Source organism: Meriones unguiculatus, chromosome 2, assembly GCF_030254825.1.
Source record: "Meriones unguiculatus strain TT.TT164.6M chromosome 2, Bangor_MerUng_6.1, whole genome shotgun sequence".
NCBI lineage: Eukaryota > Metazoa > Chordata > Mammalia > Rodentia > Muridae > Meriones > Meriones unguiculatus.
The window spans coordinates 77,244,506-77,266,278 of record NC_083350.1 but is presented as its reverse complement, the minus strand read 5'-3'; the positions used below and the strand labels follow the sequence as shown (position 1 = coordinate 77,266,278).

The window sequence follows — 21,773 nt, the reverse complement described above, 5'->3', positions numbered from 1 at the left end:
GCAAAAACAGAGGTTGGAAGCAATCTTGTAGAGTGAATACCCACCGTAAATGTTGCACACAACATGTGGATACTGCTTGATAAACAGTGATGTTGGTAGTCTTGTTTGCCATTGGGTCAGTTGGAGTCGGTGACTTAATCCCTTGTAAAACTCTGTTGAAGATTTCTGTGAAGTGCTGTTAAATATGTGTGAATTCTAGAGGGCTTTTTTTATGACTTGGCTAGCTCCCCAATAACAGAGACAGAGACCTATGATTTAGATAAACAAGCTTTAAGCACAATAACTGGGCAGGAAAGATTTAAACTCATTTTCTAAGCTAGTCTTTTACCTCCCAGCCACACTTCCCAAATTACTTGCCAATATGGGTCTGGTCTGGGCTGGATCTGCTCCATCAGCTTATATCCCTTTTCTCCCTCTTCTTCCTTTTTTTCCCTCTCTTCTCTTCTCTCTCTCTTCCTCCTGGTCTCATGGTCCCTACCCAAGACCCCAAGCCTGGAAAACAAAGCTCCTCCTATTTCTCTTCTGCCCAGTTACTTCTCTTCTGTCCAGCCTTTTTCATTAACCAATCAGAGATAATTGGGGAGCAAAGTCCAGACAATAAAGACTGGTGTACTGAGAATTCACTCATCTTGACTGCAACCAGATCTTTGGATCCAGAATTTAGCATTTGCATACATAGCACCAGACCAATCCCAACAAAAGCATCCCATTCCTTCCCCATGGGATGCTTTCTGTGTTGTTCAATGAAGACAGAGCAAAGCCCTTTGCCAGGGACAAATACACACAGACATATTCATTCAGACTTAGACACAGATAAACGAATAGATTCACAGGGCAGCCTTCAGGCAGGCACAGGTTCAGACTCAGGCAACAGACAGACAGAAAGACTAAAGACACAGTGAATATTACTCAGAGAATACAAATATGGGCTTGCTCTTCATTAAGTGTCACCAAGAGGAAGTGTTATGGAATTTGTAACCCCATAGAGTTTATGGCATAGACACAATCCAATTATTATTACAAGATTTATTAACTAGCTGCTAGCAGGGTGAACAGTCTCTGAGCCAAATTTGAGATTGCTGTGAGAATGGGGTTGAAGGAAGAAATTTTTTTAAAGATTTATTTATTTATTTCTAGTTTATACAGCATCCTGCCTGCATGTGTGCCTGTGCACCAGATCTCATCTATAGATGGCTGTGAGCCACCATGCGGTTGCTGGGAATTGAACTCAGGATCTTTGAAGGCAGTGTTCTTAACCTCTGAGCCATCTCTCCAGCCCAGAAGGAAGAGATTTTAAAGGGGAAAACCACCAGAAGACCTTCAGTATCTATGCAAGCAAGCAAAAACTCTTCTGTTCTACATAGTTAAGTGGCTAAGGCAACTCAAAACAATCTTTGGGTATCTGTGTGAGCAAATTACAGAGGGAAAACTGCAGTTAGTCATAGCATCACAAGTAGATGGTCACAACCGTACATTTTTGGGTGGGGATCATTGGGTCAGGGTAACTGGGGACTTATCAGAGACAAACAGCTAGTGAGTACCAAGATGGGTCCCTAGCATGAGATGGAGTTCCTTTAGCCAGCACAGAAGTACTTAAGTTCCTTAATATGACACCAACTCATTATTGGTGATTTACATCATTTTTGTTTTATTTTGTTTTGTTTTGAATCAATGTGTTCAAACCAATCACAAATTTAGACTTCTTTCTTGTTAATTTTTCTTCACTCTTAAGAATTTAATACAACATGATCATATCTACGTCCATTTCTCTCTCCAGCTTCCCTAAATTACTTCCAAAATGCCCCCTCTCAACTTTATGTCCTGTTTTTGGTAACCATGGGCAGTGCCCACGGTTGTGTGGCAATCCACTAGGACATGGGAAATTGATCAGTGGTTACATGTTTTTGTTTTGTTTTGTTTTGTTTTTTAAGGAGGGTAGTCCTGGAGAGATGGCCAGCAGATAAGAGCACTGTCTGCTCTTCCAGAGGTCCTGAGTTCAATTCCCGGCAACTACATGGTGGCTCACAACCATCTATACTGACATTGATGCCCTCTCCTGGCATGCAGATAGAGCACTCACCTACATTAAATAAATAAATCTTTGAGAGTGAGAGAGAGAAACTGTGCATACAATTCTGTCTTTTTCAGAGGCTGTGAGCTGCCAATAGCTCCTCAGGAAGGGGTGGGCCCAGACAGCACCTTCCCAGCTATGCTGGAATAAGAGGAGCATTCTAAACACAATTTCCAATCAGTGCCCAAGCATCTTCTCATTAAATTCACAATAAAATGAAAAGAGCCTCAGGGACTGTGTGTTTTGCTTCCAGCTCCTTTGCAAATGGCCCACTGGCTACTCTCTTCCGCCTTCCTTGAGTCCTGTTCCGTGGTGATGCAAACAGGAACAGGCAGCTGGCCTTAGTGAACGAGTGTGGAGGGTGCTGTGGGCATGCAGCATCTTACGCTTTGACCATTGTCCTCCACAGGTGCTTTTCCAGTGCCCCCATGGAGTTAGTATCCCGACACCTTTTGATACAGTGCTGCTTTGTGAGCCGGGAGGGAGCTCTCCCATCGTGGAAATCCATTCAGTTAGTCACTGGGAGTTACTGAGGACTATAATACGGCCAGCGTTTGGGAGGTTCTGAGTACTATCAATGAGCAACCGGATCCCATTCCTGCCTTTGTGGACCACGAAAGACATAGAGCACACACAGACAGAACAGCATGCAGTTCAGGTGGGCACAAGGACACGTCCTGCTTGAGTCCCTGTGCGACACAGCTGAGTCATCAACACAAGCACTGCCAAGCACAAGCAGCTGATGAAAACAAGACCAAGCCCCAGCACTGCTGCAGTGAGGCTGTCTGCAGCACTCTCTTCTGCTAGAAGATCTTGCCTGAGCACAGCCCCGTCTGTAGCCTTTGTTCTGTTCTGAGCAGCATTTGATGCTAGAATTAAAGCCAATCAGAGCTCTTTAAGCTAACTTTGTTGTAGTTTTGCCTTTTGACAATAGGACAGATAGATGGTTGTCACGAGCGTTTGATTATGCCGGAGGACTTTAACCGAGACGCCACAAAGGGCAGCAAGGTAGTGATAAAAGCCAACGCCAGAATGATTTTTGAATGCTGCTTTAATCACACAAATCACACAGATATCTAAGAATTAAATCTTACGGGGAACACAACCTGGCCACAGGTATGGGCTCGGACACTTTTGTCCCTGATGTCGGTATCTTCTAGGTCCCGCAACTTCGAGGTTCCAGTCGGACCTCTTGTGTCTTCTGATGACTTGATAGGCCTCGGAGTCTGGCCAGGCCTGGGATGCAAAGGAAGCTGCAGTTGCTTGGAATCTGCCTTCCAGGGCTGGTCTGATAAGGTGGTCCTTACAGGGCCAGTTTGTTAAGGTGGTCTGGGATTTTCAAACAGCCGTTTGGGAATTGGCTGGTTATTGGTGGTCTCTTGGCTTACTCACCAAAGTCTAGCCAGCCAAGTCCACATGGGCTCAGGCTCCAGTTTTTATACATTTTTCAGGGCATAGCTTTGACTTATCACTCATTCACACGCACCAGCTGCTAATCGGCTGGCATTACCTAATTTCATTACTTAGTGCCTTAAGGGTGTTACTTTAATTTCTATACTTTATTCTAAAACATCGCTTAGCCTACTACTCTTTCACACACACACACCAGCTGCTCATCAGCTGACATTATTTAATTTCACTACTTAATGCCTTAAGGGTGCTACTTAGTTACTTTACTAAGAATATTTTCTAATCTAACCCTGACAGCTCTGCTGTCTTACAAGCTCTCAATGCCTTAAGGGTGTTACCCAGTCACTATCACCAAAAGTGTCTCTTAATTTTGCTCCTGACAGCTCTGCTGTCTTACAGGCTCATTACAATGGTGAAATGTGGTAAATAAAATGTGAGGAAAGCTGAGTGTGGCAGTGCTTGCATTTAATCCCAGCACTTGGGAGGCAGAGGCAGGCAAATTGCTGTGAGTTCGAGGCCAGTCTGGTCTACAAATCAAGTCCAGGACAGCCAAGGCTAAAGAGAATCCCTGTCTTGAAAAACAAAACAAAAAGATCTGAAGAAAGAGTTTGGGAGTAGAACATGATTCTGGGCTAGAACTCACTGGTAAAAAAAAAAGTCTGAACAATGTTGACCAAGTTCAACCAAGAAGGAGGTAAGATTGGCTTGTGCTTGGGATAAGATTGGCTTTGCCTTTGCTACACACTGACACTCTGGCTTCAAAATCAACCAATTCAGTCTCCCCAGGAAACAGTACACAACTGCTTATCCAGAACCAAATGGTCAGCCCTGAAAAAAATACACGAGTAACTTTATATGAACTGAGCAGGCATTTTACACACCACACACACACACACACACACACACACACACACACACACAAAGAGTCTATGGATTTGAATGAAATCAAGGTGCATACAAGAGGTTAAAGTGAGGAAACAGAAGGGAGAAAATGATGTAATTATACTATAGTCTCAAAAAAAGTATTTAAAAAATTCAAAGTTGCCAAGTGGTGATTGTGCACACCTTTAATCCTGGCATTCAAGAGACAGAGTCAGGGGGATTCCTGAGTTTGAGGCCAGCCTGTTCTATTGAATGAGTTCCACAATAGCCAGGGCTAGTTATAGAAATCATGTCTTGAAAACCAAAGCCAAACCAAATCAAAACAACACACCCATAAAATTCAAAGAAACAGTGGGGGTCTAAAGAGATGGTGAGAGGTTAAGGGCCTTTTTATTGCTTTTAAAGATTATTTTTATTTGTGTATATGTGCATGTGTGTTAGTGTTTTATGTCTTGGTGTTTGTCATGTGCTCATGTATCTTGGTGCCCACAGAGGTTAGAAGAGAGTTGCAGCTGGGGTTACAGGTGTTTGTGAGTCAACTGATACAGGTGCTTGGAATGAACGTTGGAAGCTGAGAGAACAGTGCACAGGAGGCTGTGAAGAGGTGGGGAGGGAAGGGTAGAGAGAGTTAGAGAGGGGAGTAAGGAACTCTGTGCACAGAAAGGTCATTAGGGACAGCAATGATATGCTGTATATTCCCCAGAGCTAGGAGGGGGTCTGAGTTTCCCCCATGAAGAAATCAATGTTCTAGCCAGGGGCAGTGGTGCACCCTTTTAATCCCAGCATGCAGGGAGGCAAAGGTGGTTGATCAATGTGAGTTTGAGGCCAGTCTGGACTACAGATCGAGTCCAGGACAGCCAGGCCTACATAGAGAAACCCTGTCTCAATAAACCAAGAAAAATAAAAGGAAGGAAAGAGAGAGAGAAGAAAGAAGTGAACATTTGAAGGCCTGTGATCCCAGAACATGCAAGGATGAGGTAGGATTACTGCTGTAAATCTGATGCCACCCTAGGACCATAAGTTTCAATAGCTTGGGCTACAGTGTGAGACCCTATCTCAAAACCAAACCACACGGCACTCACACTCAAAGTTTGTCTTTATGTATCAGTAAGATTGCAAACAAAGATAAAAAGGAAACTGCTCTAGTTTGCTTTCCATTGTTGTGAGAAACATCAGGACCAAAAACAACTTGGGAAAGAAAGGATTTCTTGTCTTCTTTTCTTCTACAGAGTCTCTTTATGTATTCCTGGCTGTCCTGGAACTCACTGTGTAGACCAGTCTGGCCTTTGAATGCACAGATTCTCCTTCCTGCCTCCTAAGTGCAACCACACCCAACCTGGATTTACTTAGTCTTAAAGATTACAGTTCATAATAAAAGAAAATCAGGGCTGGAACTCAAGGCAGGAACCTAGAGGACAGAAGTGAAGCAGAAACTATGAGACTAGGCTCTTGCTTGGCCTGCCCAAGAGAAGCAGAACCCACAGTGGGCTGGGCCTTTCCACTTCAATCATCAACCAATAAAATGCCAGCCGACTAGTTTACAGGCCAGTCCACTGAAAACGATTATTCAGTTCACATTCCCTCTTCCCAGACGAATCTAGCCAGTGTCAAGTTGACAAAAACAAAACCAAAAACCAACTAACCAGCATAGACTGAACGCACAGAATAAATGAACAACTTTTGAAAACCTATATATGGGTAAAACCAGATTCTGTTTCTCCAACCTGAGTTCCTATGTCTGAAAATCAGCTATCTTATCCTCCCTTTCTGTGGCACTTTGACCTCCACTGTTTGGGCTCCAAAAATGGAAAAACGGAAAAATCAAAGATTAGATTCCACTCCTCTCTCTATTGAATATCGAATTCTAAAATTTAGATTTGAATATAAAGATTCTACCAGATCTTTAAACAAAAGGTGACTCATTTTAACTGTATTGTCAAGAAGAGTTCCGGAGAATGTATCCGAGCTCATTGGAAGTCCTAGCGCAGGGGGATTAGTGGCCTTCGTGGCGGGACTTGTCCCAGGCGGAAAATAAAATAAGAGAGGAGAAAAAAAATAAGAAAAGAGAAGTAAGATAACAGTAAAGTAAGAAAGAAAAAAGAGAAAGGAAGAAAGTGCGCAGAAGCAACGGAGGAAGCGGCGGCCGCGGACTCCGGTTTGTGTGCCAGCCAATCACGAGTCCCACGCAGGACACGCACGCGTGGTCGGCTTGAGGGCAAGCGAAGCTAAAGTAGGCGAGGCTACTTCCCTAACCCAAGATGGCCGAGGAGGCGCTCGAAGAGGGAGGCGCAAAGGCTGAGAATACCATTGGTGGAGTTGCAGCTTCGCAGTGGGAGGGAATGACAGCTCCCCCGTTTCCGGTTCCGGCAGTACCGGGATCCCAGTCGAGATGGAGGAAGATGCCAACCGAGTGTGGCTGTCGCTGGGAATGGAGGGTAGTGCGGAGGCTGCGGTCTAGGAGTCCGGGGTTGGAGTTCTCAGCCGCGGCTGAACCGCCGGGGTCTGAGAAGGTAAGCGACCACGGTGCTAGGGTGCCTTGAGGGATCGGAGGTACCTGAGGACCGACTTGTCGAGGAGACAGCGGATGTCAGTTCTGCGGGGCTGCATCGCTATGGGAGGCCGCCCTGCAATTTTGGCAACGAAAGGCAAATTCGGCGAGGCATCTCGTCCTGGCAGAGGAGCATGAGAGGCTGACAACTAGAAGCATGGCGAGGGGCATGCCCGAGGACCCAGAATTGGCCTTGCAAGAGCCGGACGGAAGGTGCATAAAGGAGGGTGTCACGTGGAGTGTGTGGAGGGCATTGTCATGTGGTGTCTGTGATGAGGGATCACGTGGAAACCTATTGAAGACCAATAAAGACTGGGGACGGGGGAATCTCACCATGCCGGAGAGAGGAGCTGGCTTGGTTTGAGAGGAGGCGTCGCCAGGACTAGCGAAGAGCAGTGAATGGTGAGCAGGACAGGTGTTCCAGCATACAGATACGTTCACTTCATGTGAATAATGGGTGGGTGACAGCTCCCAGAGTGCAGAGCCTGATGTGGTGGGGAGAGAGAGCAGAAAGAGGAGAGGGTGCTGGCTAGGATTCGTCTCTGTGTGAGAATTGCAGCGCCTGGATCAGGTGTTGAGCACAAGGTGAGCTGATGTGGGAGTGGTCGGCAGGAAAGACTGAATGGATGAGCTGGTCATCATTATGTCCAGGCCCAAGATGGGGTCAGAGGGCCCCTTACCTGGTCCTAGTGATGTCGGACTCTGAGAATGGTTACAGCTCTTACAAAACTGACAATCTCTAATAGTTAATGCCATGCTTCCTACATTTTGACAATCCATATAAACCATCTAGAGATGATAGAGTGTTATTTCTTAATCAGCAGGTTTAACAGTATGGCCCTAAGTCCCCATCCCCCACCAAGACAGGGCCTTGCTGTGTGGCCAAGGCTGACCTTAAACTCCTGTTTCTCTTTCCTCAGCCCCCTTGTGCTGAGGTGACACACTTGGCTACCACACCTGGCTCTGCTCCTTATCGGCAGCTCCAGGTCATGCATACATTGCTAATCTGTGGACCACTCTGGGCACTGAGGACCTAGAGCATCGCTGCTCCGTAGAACTTTATGCAGTAAGAGAGATGCTTCACTGTTAACAAAATACTAATAATACCTAATGTTCTAAGGGCTGATGATCTAGCTCGGTTGGTAGAATGCTTGCATAGCATGCAGGAAGCCTTAGGCTTGGTCCCAGTGCTGAGTAAACTGGGCAAGGGTATGGTGGCTCACATCTGTAATCCCAGCATTTAGGAAGTGGTAAAGGCAAGAAGATCAAGAGTTCAAGGCCAGCTTGGGCCACATGAAATTCAGACAAACAGACAACAAAAACAGCAGCAATACCAAAACCAAGAGAATAGTCTAGTTGAGAGTTTTGTTTATGTGTGGAGCAGAGTGGAAGTGACAGACGGCATAATTGGGGTAGTCTGTTCTCCATATCATTTGATAACTTCGAGCATAAAATGCTCCCTGATCTGGGTGATCTGTTGGGATGCACAGAAAGTGCTTAGCAATTCACAAACAATGTTTTGTTTTTAAAGCAGGATTTCTTGTAACCTTGGCTGGCCTTGAACTTGTGATATAGCCAAAGATGACTGTAGACTTGTGATCTTCTACCTCCCAAATGCTGGGACTATAGGCATGAGCCAGCACACCTGTTGTTTTAAATGCTGTGCTGGGGATTGGATTTAGGGCTGGGTACATGGGAGGCAGGCATTCTGTCAACCGAGCTACATCCCTGGCCCCATGAACAGTTTTAAAGGTGTCAGAAAATCCAGAATTGGAGGCAGGTACTCAAGGGTCTAACAAAGGACCATAAGGAAGTTGGACTGGCTGAACCAAGACAAAGGCTGAGCATTGTTTCTATTCACCTTTCTACAAAGAAGACTTTGTAGCAGATGAAACAAGAGAAGCTGAATTATTTCAGCAGGCCCTCTGGGTGTTATAGGACAGTGAACAAACTGAAATCCCACTTTCAGGAAGAAACTTATCTTTTTCCAAGGGTGTAGCACCCTCTCAGCCTTCTAATATGGTGCCTTATTGATTGAGTCATGACCATTAGAGGCGCCTCCTGTTACCATGTATTGGTAGGAGTTACCTGCCTTTGAGTTACCTGCCTTGGGGAACTCTGGCTTCCTTCAGGGGATGTACGGAAGATGAACACATGTGAGAGATGCAGGTGGGAGGGGAAGTTTAGTGGTGCCTCCTGCCTCAGCATTTTTCAGTAGAGATGTCTGTGATGGGTGACTCAGCTTCACAGGTTAAGAAGGTGTCCAGAAAACTAGGTCTTGGAACAGAGTACTCCATTGCTCTGCCCTTCTGCCCTGTCAGTGGGTTTGTGTGTGGCCAGCAGGAGGCCCCTGCTTGAGCCCTGCTGTGTTTGTCTTGTGATGACAACATGCCTGCCCAGCCAATATGCCCAGTCACTCCCCAAAAACACTGAGAAAGAGGAGGCAGTCCTAGCTTTCTCTGGAATGAAGCTGAAAGAATGGCAGGTGCAAGGGTATTTGCCTGGCATGGGAGGGCTTAGTTTTAGGTTGAACAGTGAAAGCTGTGCTGACATTCCCAGCTCGCTGGCACAGAAGGCATTGTGGAGTCTTGCCTTCACTGCTGGGCAGTTGCATGACTCTGGACTGGTTACATTGCACCTGCACAGACCTCAGTTTGCTCATTTTCCAGAAGTATTCCTGTTGTTTTGTGGTTTGTTAAGTTAGCCCAAATTCAAGCAGGTCCTGGTGCAGTAAGTTCTTCAGGGAAACCAGCTCAGGTAGCTCTTTTCTCTCTCAGGGGTTAGCTATGGCCAAAGAGGACTCTGACCTTTTGGCCTGCTCCTGACTTTTAGACTCCATTCCCTGGAGAATGGGGCAGTGGGTGGGGATGCCATGTGGGATGAAATCTCTGTCTGCACTTTTCCCTACATTTCCTTTCTAATGTAGACTGGAGAAAATATAAATTATGGTGGGGGCGGGGCAGAGGTAGTCAGAGCAGCCAGCATAGGGAACAGAAGTGAGGTCAGCAGACAGCAAAGGTTTGTAAGGATGAAAAGACACAGGTGGTTGCTTCTTCAGAGCGCCAGGAGCAGCCAAGCCTCCAGGAAGCTCCTCCATGTCACTTAGGGACATCCCATTAGCCTCATGGGCCTTGAATCATGCTGGCGCATGGATTGTCCACAGCATTCTAAACATACCCAGGCAAGGAAGACATAGAGCGTGGTCCCTGTTCAGGACTGTGATGCCAAGACCTAGGAAGAGACAAGATTCAGGACGGACAGTCCCACAAGCTGGGTAGGGCTGAGGTCGGGGTGGTCTAGCACCGTCGCCTGAGGAATGACTTCTGGAGGAAGGAATCTGAGTTGGAAAGGGCTGTCAGAGACAGAAGTGCAGAGGGCATGCTCTGGGTTGTGGCGGAGTGTCAGGCTCAAGGCTAGGCTTTGCTGAGGTGAGCACCCCATTGATGCAGCCTGTGAAGTGGACTCACATCTCCCTGCCTGCCCAAATCCCAGGTCTTCGGGCACTATGGAGGACAAGCGGAACATCCAGATCATCGAGTGGGAGCACCTGGACAAGAAGAAGTTCTACGTGTTTGGTGTGGCAATGACCATGATGATCCGGGTTAGCGTGTACCCATTCACCCTCATCCGCACCCGGCTGCAGGTTCAGAAGGGTAGGAGCCTCTACCATGGGACCTTCGACGCCTTCGTCAAGATCCTTCGAGCAGACGGAGTGGCTGGCCTCTACCGGGGCTTCCTGGTCAACACCTTCACCCTCATCTCTGGCCAGTGCTACGTCACCACCTATGAGCTTACCCGGAAGTTTGTAGCTGACTACAGCCAGAGTAACACAGTCAAATCCCTGGTAGCCGGTGGCTCCGCTTCCCTCGTGGCCCAAAGCATCACGGTGCCGATTGACGTTGTCTCCCAGCACCTGATGATGCAGCGCAAGGGTGAGAAAATGGGGCGCTTCCAAGTTCGCGGGAACCTAGAGGGACAAGGGCTGATTGCCTTTGGTCAAACTAAGGACATCATCAGACAGATCCTCCGGGCTGATGGGCTTCGAGGCTTCTACCGAGGCTATGTGGCCTCGCTGCTAACCTATATCCCAAACAGTGCTGTGTGGTGGCCCTTTTATCACTTCTATGCAGGTAAGCAGGGGCTGGGAAGGGGGCAGGGACACGGTTGTTTCTTTCTGTGTGGAGATGAGTACAGAGAGGGGATCAAACTGGCCCCACTTGAGTGCTGGGATCACAGATGCATGCCCCGCTGAGCCCGGCTCAACCCTAGTTTTGCTAGCTCTGTTTCTCCTACTTTGCGCAGTATTTCATCTAGACTTTGTGGTAAAATTGGACCCCGTACTGTCACCCTGACCCTCTGAGAGTACATTCTGGCAATCTTTGTGAGACAGGGTCTCCCTGTATAGCATAGACTGGCTTTAAACTCACTGTAGCCAACACAACCTAGAACTAACAGCAATGCTTCTACTCCATGCAAACACTTCTTGGGAAAGCTGAGGGTGAAGCTCAGTTAGCTCTTAGCTAGCATGCGTGAGACCTGAGGTTTAATCCGTAGCACTGCAGAAAGGCCAAACTAAATAAAGCTAAGGCAAGCTCCCAGGAGGGCATTTTCTCCAGTTTGCCTCTGCCCTCACTTGGTCTCATGAATACTGAGATTTGTGTTTCCCCTCATGCCCACATTCTGCAGCAATGCCAGCCAAACCTGTCCAGAGGTCTCAGCGACATTCTGACTGTGGCTCTCTGCACCCAGAGGTTTCACCTGAAGCACTAGGGGGGCCCAGGCATGGAGCACCCAGCTTACACACAGGCAGCTTCATGGCTGTGGAGCTGCACCACCAGCTCTTTAAAACTTAAAGATTAGTTGTGTTTTGTTTTTAAAACAGGATCTTATTCTATAGCCCACGCTAGCGGGAGACACAGTGTGTAGCTCAGGCTGACCTTGAACTCTCAGCAGTTTTCTTCAGGCTCTTAAGCACCAGGATACAAGTGGGGACGCCCAGCTTAAGTTTTATTTTGTGTCTTCTGCTGCTGGAATTACAGGTTCCCACCACCACTCTCAGCTTATTCTCTGTTTGTTCGTGTGTTTTTGAGATTGGCACTCAGACTAGCCTTAAACTACTGCTCCCGCTGCCTCTGCCTGCCTGGTGCTGGGGTTACAGCATGTGCCCACCACTGAGTACCTTTTAATTTTTTATTTGAGTCTGGCCCCGAGCTTTCTATGCAGCCAAGAGTGACTTCAACTCATGATCCCCTTACCTCTACCGTTCATCCAGTGCCAGGATGGCAAGTGCATGTCACTGTGCCCAGCTTGTTTTTGTCACTCTCTCAAGGTGTATCCTACACTTAACCTCCAACTCTATGTCCTTGAGGATGACCTTGCTTCTCCTCTGCATCTCCCTCTGCCTGTCTCTCTCTCCCTTTCTCTTTGAGATACAGCCCTGGCTTGCCTGATATGTGGGCCAGGGCTACTTGACGTTGAATTTCTAATCCTCCTTCCTCTGCCTCCTGAGTGCTGGGATTAAAGGCTTGAACCATGTCTGGGTTTATGCAGTGCTAGGGATCAGATCCAGTGTTTGAGCTATGCTAGATAAGCTCTACCAACTGAGCCACATCTCTAGCTCCCATTCATATGTTTGATTTTGAGACAGTGTCTCACTGCTACATTGGACTTGAACTTGTCCATGCAGGCCTTGAATTTGTGATCCTCCTGCCTCTGCTGCCAAAGAGCCGGGTTTATAGGTGTGTGTTATCATGCCTTGTTCCTAATGGATTAGTCTGTGAAGTTCTAGGTACAGAGCTGGGTAAAAAGCCCAGTGACAGCGCTCTCTGCCTGGGATACCTTTTCCTCTGTTCTTTATGTGGCTGACCTCTCATGCTTCCGGCCTCAGCTTATATGTGACCTTTGTAAAAAGAACCTTGCCCCCCCCCCCCGCCCCAACAGAGTTTATCTGTATAGCCCTGGCTGTCTAGGAACTCACTATCTAGTACAGGCTGGCCTCGCACTCACAGAGACTCGCCTGCTTCTGCTGGGATTAAGGATGTGTGCCACTGCACCCGGCAAGAGCTTCTTTACCCTTTTGGAAAGAAGGCTGTCTCTGCTTTCTGTTTTAGCTCCTTTATTCTTTCTCAGCACAATTTGCAATTATTTTACCCCCAACTTCTAGCTCCTTAATTGGAATCATAATATCCATGAAGATATTTCTGTCTCTTTCTCTGTTTTTTTTATTTTTGAGACAGAATCTCTCTTTGTAGAACCCCTGGCCTGAAACTTTCTATGTAGGCCAGGCTGGCCTTAAACTTTAAGCGATCCACCTGCCTCAGTTTCCTGAGTGCTGGGATTGGAGGTGTCCACCACCATGCTTGGCTCTTTTCTCTGGACAAGTCTAATGTTTATCATAATGCCTGGCATATAGAAAATATTAATAAATATTCATGTTGCTGGTGTCCACAGTCACTCAGCTGGAAGATAGTCTGGGTCAGTCTGGGTTTATCTTCTGCCTGTTGAAAGAACAGTGAAGAGGGAAGAAAGACATGGGCTGTTTGTCCTACCCCCTCACCTTTCTTTGTTCCCACTCTGCGCTCCAGGAAAGCGGTACAGTTGTAGAGTTGGACTCTGGGTCTGTGCAGCTTGCAGGCCCGGGGCCAGTGCATCCAGGCCCAAGAGGCAGGCAGTGCCCGTCCCAAGGCTGCAGTCTGATTGCAAAATGCCTTCTTCAGGAGAAAAAGGGCACCCACGAGGCAAACGGCAGCTCACCCTGCTTCAACTGACATTCTTGACTCCAGGGAGGAGCATAGTTAGGAACTGAGGGGAAGGTGGTTCTGCCCCAAGTACTGAATTCTGCCATGGAACTGGGCATTTGAAGGTGTGACTTCTGCCTTGCCAACCCCATCTTCTAAATCTCTAGTTTTTACTTCCCTGATCACAGACTACCAAAACTAAGCGCATGAAAGAGAATTCCTAAGGACTTCAGGCTCTCAAGCACCAGGATACAAGTGGGGACACCCAGCTTAAGTTTTATTTTGTGTCTTCTGCTGCTGGAATTACAGGTTCCCACCACCACTCTCAGCTTATTCTCTTATTCTCTGAGTGGAAACCTGGGAGATTTTGAGTCAGTGTGACCTCCTATCTTGGCCTACATTTGCATAGTATCCTCAAGGCCCTTGGCTACTCCCCTCAAATCTCACTTACTGCTCCTTTCGCTTGTTGTGTTCTAAGTCCCTGCTCTTGCTGCCAGTGACATGCCAGTGACTGAGGCATGCTGCTGCCTCAATTCTTTTGATAGATGTTATCTTGTGCTTGGAAAGCACTTTGCCCAGGCACGTGCAGCTTATGTTCTCAGCATCAGGTTATTTCTGAACTTCACTTTCTTGGGAAGTGCCATGATTGCTTTGTTTAAGATCACAACTTGCTTCACCCCTACCCTTGGCTTTCCCTGTTTAACTTTAGTATGAACCTTCTGACGTGGCTATGTGTTTTACTTCTTATTGTCCCTTCTCTTCTACTAGAATGTCCACACTTCCTGAGGAAAGGAACGTGAGGCACCTTTTTGAAATTCACTGTACGTACCTCAGGACCCAGGGTAGCTAGCTCATAGTACTCACTGAATCTTTGTTGACTAAATGAATGAACTCTTGTTTTGTACCTCAAAAGAGAGTAAAACAGAGAATTTATTTACAGGCACACTTCCCAGTGGCACTGTGAGAAAATAGGCCTTGGTGCCTAGCATTCCACAGTCATTAGCATTTTGAAATCCAGGGTTCTCTTCTCTTGTGCTAGTGATTGAGTCTAGAGACTCACACAGGCTAAGGAAGTGCTATCACTGAACTATACCCCTAGTCCTTTTATATTTGACTTTTTGTGGTTGTTTTGTGAGACATGGTTGGCCTTATAAAAATTACAAGCATGCACCACTGTGTCTGGCTTTTTCTCTTTTCTAACATTTAACAGAATGCCATGTATTTCTTGAAGTCACTGTGTAGCTGATGCTGACCTTGAACTTCTGCTCCTCCTGTGTCTACTTCCAGAGTGCTGGAATTACAGATGTGTACCACCATGCCTGGTTTTATGTGCTGGGTATCAAATCCAAAGCTCCATGCATGCTAGGCTTTATGCATTCTAGGCTCCATGCATGCTAGGTGAGCACTCAGCTAACTGAAACCCTTTTTATTTTTAGGTTTTGAGACAGGGTTTCTCTGTGTAGCCTTGGCTGTCTTGGACCTGATTTGTAGACCAGGCTGGCCTCAAACTCACAGAGATCCTCCTGCCTCTGCCTCCCTGGGTCCTGGGATTACAGGCGTGTGCACCATGCCTAGCTCCTTTTTATTTTCTTGAGACTGAGTCTCATTTAGTCTAAACTGGCCTGGAACTCATTATGTAGCTGACCTTAGACCCCAGACCCTCCTACCTTCATCTTTCCAATGCATCACTATGCATAACTGCATTTTTTGTTTGTTTGTTTATTTCATTTTTTGAGATAGGATTTCTCTGTGTAGCCCTGGCTGTCTCAAAACTGGCCTTGAACTCAGGGATCTGCCTGTCTCTTGGGATTAAAGACACGTTCCACCGTGCCTACCCATTTTTCTTTATTGGTATAAGCCGGTCTTCACTATAGGATAAGACTGCCTACTTTAATATTAATTGCTTTTACTTATAAAAATATTTAAATACTCTAAAGGTCCAAATGAATTTTAAAGGGCTAGGAATGTGGCTGAATTGGTAGGTGCTTCCCTGCGTGAATGAAGCCCTGGGAGCCATCTCTAGTGTGTGGTCCAGCTGTGGTGCCACATGTCCGTAATCCCAGAACTTGGAGATGATGCAGGAGGATCAGGGGTCATCCTCTGCCACATACTAAGTTCAAGGCCAGTGTGGGCTACATGACACTTTGTCTTCCCCCAGCCCTGGTGTGTAGTATGCAGTGATCAGCCTTCTTACCCACAGCACTCATGCAGTCCCTTCCATAGAGACCATTGTGTATGGTGTCAATTTTTTAAGGTATTTATTTATTTATTATAATTTATTCACTTTGTATCCCGGCTTTTTTTTTTTTTTTTTTTTTTTTTAAATAATTTGAGACAGGGTCTCCCACTGAAGCTCGAGCTGACCTGGAATTTACTCTGTAGCCCACCAGGTAACACACTCATAGCAATCATGCCTCAGTCTCCAGGGTGTTGAGATTACAGGTTACAGGTGCCCTGGCTAATCATATGGTTTTAAATGTATCCTACAAGAATGCCACATAGGAAACATGCAGTATGTGCCATTGTTTTTATATCAGAAATGGTTTTCTGTCCATCAGCTTAAAGGATACAGCAGGTAAAGGTGTTTTTAAATCCCTTCCTAAGTCTTGTCCTTTTTAAACAAACGATATGACCAGAACGACTTCAGGGAAAGCTCCAGAGATAAATAATATGAATCTTTAGTGAATGCAGTAGAAGCAGAGAAGAGGAAGGTATAAGTATAAAGGTCGAAGATGGCAAAGGGCAGAGGGCTTGGTGTGGTTGGAAAGGCATCATGAGGGTTAGATGGGTGGTACCCTGTATCTTGAGGTGTTGTCTTTCCCTGGATTCCAGAGCAACTGTCGTACCTGTGTCCTCAGGAGTGCCCTCACATTGTCTTTCAAGCCGTCTCTGGGCCCCTGGCTGCAGCCACTGCCTCCATCCTCACCAATCCCATGGATGTCATCAGAACCCGAGTGCAGGTAATACTGGCCTCCCTCCTAGTCCCCTCCCCACCCTTGACTCAGAGATGACACTAGAAGCTAGACCTGTAGGCCTGTAGTGTCCTCGTGACCTCAGTACATGACGTGGTATTTAGTCAGCCTTGTGATTGGCCAAGTTCCTTGCTGTGCTTATCTCTGCAGATACCAGCTGAGCACTTGGAAGTCTCTACATTGTTTTTTCTTCCTCTGTCTGCACCTTGCATATCCACCCATTGCCTACAGGAACTCTTACTGCTCTCTTCTAGCCTTCAGCTGGAATCTGTACTCTGTTAGCCTTAAGCCATCTTCCTTCCTCACCCTCCAGGCTTGTGGGGTGGTTAGAATGATTTATTTCCTATTAGTTTCAGAAGTCGATGATTTTTTTCCCACTAGGCCATAAATCCACACAGAATGAAAGCCTGAAATCAGAGAGGTGGTCTCTAAAAATGTGATCTCAGAGTAGAGAGGAGCAAGAGGACAGTGAAGAAAAATGGGAAAAGAGAGACAAAATGTTCCCTTCAAAATCATTACATTTATTTATTGTGTGTGTATGAGTGGGCATGATTGACATGGTCTGAGCAGAAACTAGAAGAAAACTGTGAGTAGGTGAGTTTCTTTCCTTGCACTCTCTGGGCTTTGACAAACTCAGGTTGTCAGGCTTGGCAGTGGGAGCTTTTATTTGCTGAGCCATCTTGCTGGTCCTTTTTTCCCCCCTTAAAGACACCTTCTCATGTATCCCAGGCTGGATTTGAGCTCCATAATGATGGCCTTGAGCTCCTGACCCTCTTGTCCCTCTAGAGTAACGGGGTTAGAGGCATGCACTTTTACACCTGGTTTTAAAGGTGCTGGACTTCCAAGCAAGTTTACTTTTGAGACTGGGTGTCTAGTCCAGTCTGGCCTCAAAGCTGCTGTTGTAGCCGATGCTTAACTTCCTGATCGATCCTCCGGAGTGCTGGGGTCACAGGAAGGTACCTGGTGTTTCGTCTTTTGTTGTTTTTGAGACAAAGTGTCATAGTTGAGCAAGGCTGGCCTTAAGATTCCCTGTGTAGCTGAGGATGACCTTGAATTCTTGATTTTCCTGCCTCCACCCTCCAGGTACTGTGATAACGGTGCATGCCACCATGCCAGCTGAGAAACTTAAATGGGTTTTGTTTGTGTGTGTGTGTGTGTGCCTGTGGAAGTCAGGGGTTAACTTGAAGTAGTTTTTAAATAGGTTTCACAGGTTATGCTGTGTAGACTCATCCACAACACTGACAGCTCTTGGTGTTGCTCAGAAACTGCAGTCCCTGTCTACAGTCAGCTTTGAAGACAGTTAGCTAGCACTGAGGAATGGGATCTGAATGTGGTACATGGTATGCAGAGGGCAGGTCTTGCTGTATCAAGTCTTAGGTGTGCAGCAAGGGGGACTTTTAATGTGTAAAGTTAATAGGGTAACCCAGGAAGAAAGGTGGACAATCAAGAAAGATATATGGGAGAAGGGTCACTGGGGTCTGGTGAGGACAGGAAGGAAGAAAAGGAACCTTAACAGGTTGAAGTAAAGTTGGGTTTGTGCCACTGGAGATTCTAAACGAGAGGAGCAACAGATACAGGCATTTTCCTCCCTAGGAAAGAGTGCTTCTTCCAACATTTGAAATAAATACTCTGGCATCTCACTGGGATGCGGTTGGACCTGTAATGTCTTTATTGTGGAGAACCAGGGTAGGCCCCATTCTTTCCTTACCCTTGCCTGGGTGTCTTAGGAGGCAGGCCTAGGGAAATGACAGATCTCTGCTTTGAGGAGCTTGTAGGCCAGAGGCTATGGCTAAACTGAAAATGCCCTTGACATGGCTAAAGGAGCTTGTGGAAGCAGAGCAGTCAGAAGATGTTAGAGGGAAGAAGAGCTGAAGAGGATGTGCTGAAGAAAACAGGGTAGAGTAGGGAGCTATGGAAGGTAGAGCCAGCATCACCTTGTGGAGGCTGCACCAGACAGGAGGATGTGAATAAGAAGTCCTTTGCCTTGCATTGGTAGAGGTGCTTTGATGTGGGCTCTGTATTTGTGGTTTGGGAGTAGGGGGAAGGAGGCAGGACTATTGAGAGAAAAGGACTACTGGGTATGTGACCAGCAAGGACAGAGGAGAGGCTTCTAGCCCTGAAGCCTTAGAGGGACTGAGATAATCAGAGCCCAGCCCCTGGATGGGCAGAGCTGCTTGAGGGCCTCTTCGGGAATTGACTGTAGCCTTCCTGAGACAGAGAAAAGCACCTAATCCAAAACCTCCCAGCTGGCTAGCTTGCCTGAGGGTGGTGAGAGCTGATGTGCAGTGAGCACCATCTTGCCAGGCAGTGCTGTTGGCAGTCTGTGGCAGGGTTTCATCTGGTAACTCCAACTGGCCTGGAACCAGCTACATAGAGCAGGCTGGCCTTCTCAGTGTTGGGATTAAAGATGTGTGCCACCACGCCCAGGTCTATTGTTGGCACTTATTAAGTATTATTTTCTTCTTGCCTGTAACAACCTGTGGCATAGGGACTCTTGTTACCATTTTCTATTTGAGAAAACTGGGGTAGGAGGGGTTAAGTAAACTCAGGTAGTCTGTCACCAGAGCTTGGAGGAAGTCACTGTGCTGTCTCCAGAAGCGGAGTGTAGCTCTGGCGTCCCCACTTGAGCCTGCAGCACTATAAGGGTGAGCAGATAGTTGTGACTGAAGATAGTTGGTGCCCCTTCACTGTGGTGACTTTTCCAGGTTGAAGGCAAGAGCTCCATCATCCTGACCTTCAGACAGCTGATGGCAGAAGAGGGGCCTTGGGGCCTAATGAAGGGCCTCTCAGCCCGAATCATCTCAGCCACACCCTCCACTATCGTCATCGTGGTGGGCTACGAGAGCCTCAAGAAACTCAGCCTCCGACCTGAGCTGGTGGACTCAAGACACTGGTAGCGAGCGGTGGACAGAGAGAGAGAGGCTGTGGTTTCACACATTACTTTAGGCCAGGGCAGAGCAGGGAGGATAGTTACCTTTGTGAATGCCACCTCCACACACCCATCCTGCTCCAGGCCAGATGGCCTATCAGGGACAAGAGAAGAGACTTTGCCCTCGCTGCAGAGGTTCTGTGCCTGGCTTCCCTGTTCCCTGTAATTTTATTTCTCCTGCAGATCTGGGCCCCTCACTCAGTGCTTGTACTCAGTTATGGCCTGAGGATCACCCTCCACAGGATTCTGTTGGCCCCTCATTAGTGCCCCTTTCCCTCTGTCCATCCCTCAGGCCTGGAAAAGAGCTGCTCATAGATTGCCTACCCCCTTGCTTGTTGCTCTTGAGTCTTTAGGCCAAGGCTCTAAGTAGCTGCCTGTGATTTATTTTTATGCTTGCTTATTTTAAATTTGGGACCGAGTTGCTCATTGGACAGCTCTGCCTTGCCCTGCCTTTTGGGGATAAATCGGAGCAGCAAACACTCTGCAGAGTGTTCATTTTCTCTGGGAGTTATTAGGAGGGAGGAATCCTAAGGCTTTACTTGTGTTTGTGGTTGGACATCTGTGAATCAGGCAACTAGCATTAGTCCTGCTGTCAGAACCCACTCCTTGGAGAAGTGGAAAACTGTGACATCAATCCCAATTCTTTATCCCCTCCCTGTCCCTCAGGCCTGGGAACCTTCAAACAGAATGGACTGCTGGGCTTCACCGGCCCAGGTAACTACAGTCGAGGGCACAGTTCTAAGTGGATCAGGCTTACCGGAGTACAGTGGGCTTCGAAAGTAATGAGAGGGTGTGTGTTCCTCACTGTCATCTCCTCAGGCCAGCTGAGCCACGCCCAGGAGGTTCTGAGCCCCAGGAAGCAATGCCGCACACATACCTGCCACTCAGAGGAATAGCAACAGCTGGACCCTGGAATATGAACTGCCTTTGTTTTTCCTGTCCTTGGTTGTGAAGTGTCACCCCAGTCATGGTACCCTGTGCTGGCAGCAGAAAAAAGGAGTCAGGAAGGCACCCAAGGCCAGGGCCACCTGGTCACCAGCCTCATACTGCCAAAATCGTTGATGCTCCCCTCAGGAGCTTCCTTCTTCCCTGCCTCCACTAAGCCTGTGATGGAGGCAGAGAGGCACAGCTCATGGATGGGAAGAAGGCAGTCAAATCTTGCCTTCCTACTTAAGATGTCTGGCCTGGGTGATACTTTCAACCTTTTTTAGTGGTCCCATGCTTTGGGAAAATGCCATGGTGCCAATTTGGAAGGTGCTAGCTAACTGAAGCCTTCATGCTTCTCACAGCTGCTCCACATTCTTCCATCCTGACTAGACCCTGTCCCTGTACTTACCTCTCTCACTGCTCATCGTAGTCTCTACTTGTTTCCTTTTGAGCCCTTTTATTTGTCTCAGCATTTTGGCTGTTTTTGAGACAGGGTCTCAAACATATCCCAGGCTGGGTTTGAATTCCGTATGTAGCAGAGGATGACCTTGAACTCTTGATCCTCCCCCACCTCCTGAGTTCTGGGTTTACAGGCCTCACTTCCTGCACTTTATTGAGAGAGCCCTTCAATTTTGTCCATAGTCATCTGAAGGGTGGAGCCCACAGAACATTTTAAACCTTTTTGCTCCTCACCTCTACCATAAGAACTACCAATACAATGGAAGCAAGGGCCCCTCAAGCTTTTCTTCTCAAGACCCTTGCGATTGGTTTTCGCGACCCTGACTTGTCTCTTCCATCTTTGGTCTTTCCTTACTGGGCAGAGTGTGGACACCACAGGAGGTTCCTGCCTTTCATGCCTTAGGCTATTTCTTCCTCCAGACTTCATTTTCTTGTACTGTGTACTTGTGTCTCCCTCTCCTGTCCTTTCTCCTCCTTTTCCTTCTTGTTTGAATGGACAACGCCTGCCTGCCCTGACCCCCTAGCCATTTGCCTTGGTGAGGATGAGCCAGAGGGCGCCTGATTTTCCAAGACTGGAGACCAAAACGGCTAGAAAATTTCACCTGTTGATCGTGATCTAAATTAGAAACTCTGGCAAGACAGGAAAGCTGGAGGAACCTGGGAAGAAAATGCACATTCATCATTTGATAAAAATGGACTCTTGAGGATCGTAGCTGCGAATATTCACTGTTGCACTGTACGAAATCTTTGAAATGTAATTAAAAGTTTTTATTGAGTCCCTAAACTTCGGCTCGCGAATGTTTTTCTCCCATGAGCTGCAAACTAACTACGTCTTCCG

General features: G+C 47.2%; 1 protein-coding gene across 5 annotated transcripts; it reads left to right on the top strand.

The window, feature by feature from the left end:
* The first annotated feature begins 6,717 nt into the window (after positions 1 to 6,717).
* On the top strand, positions 6,718 to 21,719 carry Slc25a44 (solute carrier family 25 member 44). 5 transcript variants are annotated; one of them, XM_021637748.2, is made up of 4 exons: positions 6,718 to 6,873; positions 10,404 to 11,041; positions 16,481 to 16,608; positions 19,326 to 21,719. In XM_021637748.2, exons 2-4 carry the CDS (start codon positions 10,417 to 10,419, stop codon positions 19,515 to 19,517), a joined length of 945 nt encoding a protein of 314 aa, XP_021493423.1. In that variant the 5' UTR covers positions 6,718 to 6,873; positions 10,404 to 10,416; the 3' UTR covers positions 19,518 to 21,719. The 5 variants fall into 5 exon arrangements, with proteins under 5 accessions (XP_021493423.1, XP_060233688.1, XP_021493425.1 ...); XM_060377705.1 differs by lacking the exon at positions 19,326 to 21,719 and adding an exon at positions 16,771 to 19,319 and having other exon boundaries at positions 6,720 to 7,124; XM_021637750.2 differs by having other exon boundaries at positions 6,722 to 7,124; positions 20,369 to 21,719.
* Positions 21,720 to 21,773: the final 54 nt, after the last annotated feature.

Bases quoted from the DNA above. Each gene is read 5' to 3' on its own strand.
- Slc25a44 (XM_021637747.2), top strand. From the start codon at position 7,069: ATGGCGAGGGGCATGCCCGAGGACCCAGAATTGGCCTTGCAAGAGCCG. The intron at 7,125-10,403 runs GTGCATAAAGGA...CCCAAATCCCAG, and splicing joins TTGCAAGAGCCGGACGGAAG to GTCTTCGGGCACTATGGAGG. The intron at 16,609-19,325 runs GTAATACTGGCC...TGACTTTTCCAG, and splicing joins TCATCAGAACCCGAGTGCAG to GTTGAAGGCAAGAGCTCCAT.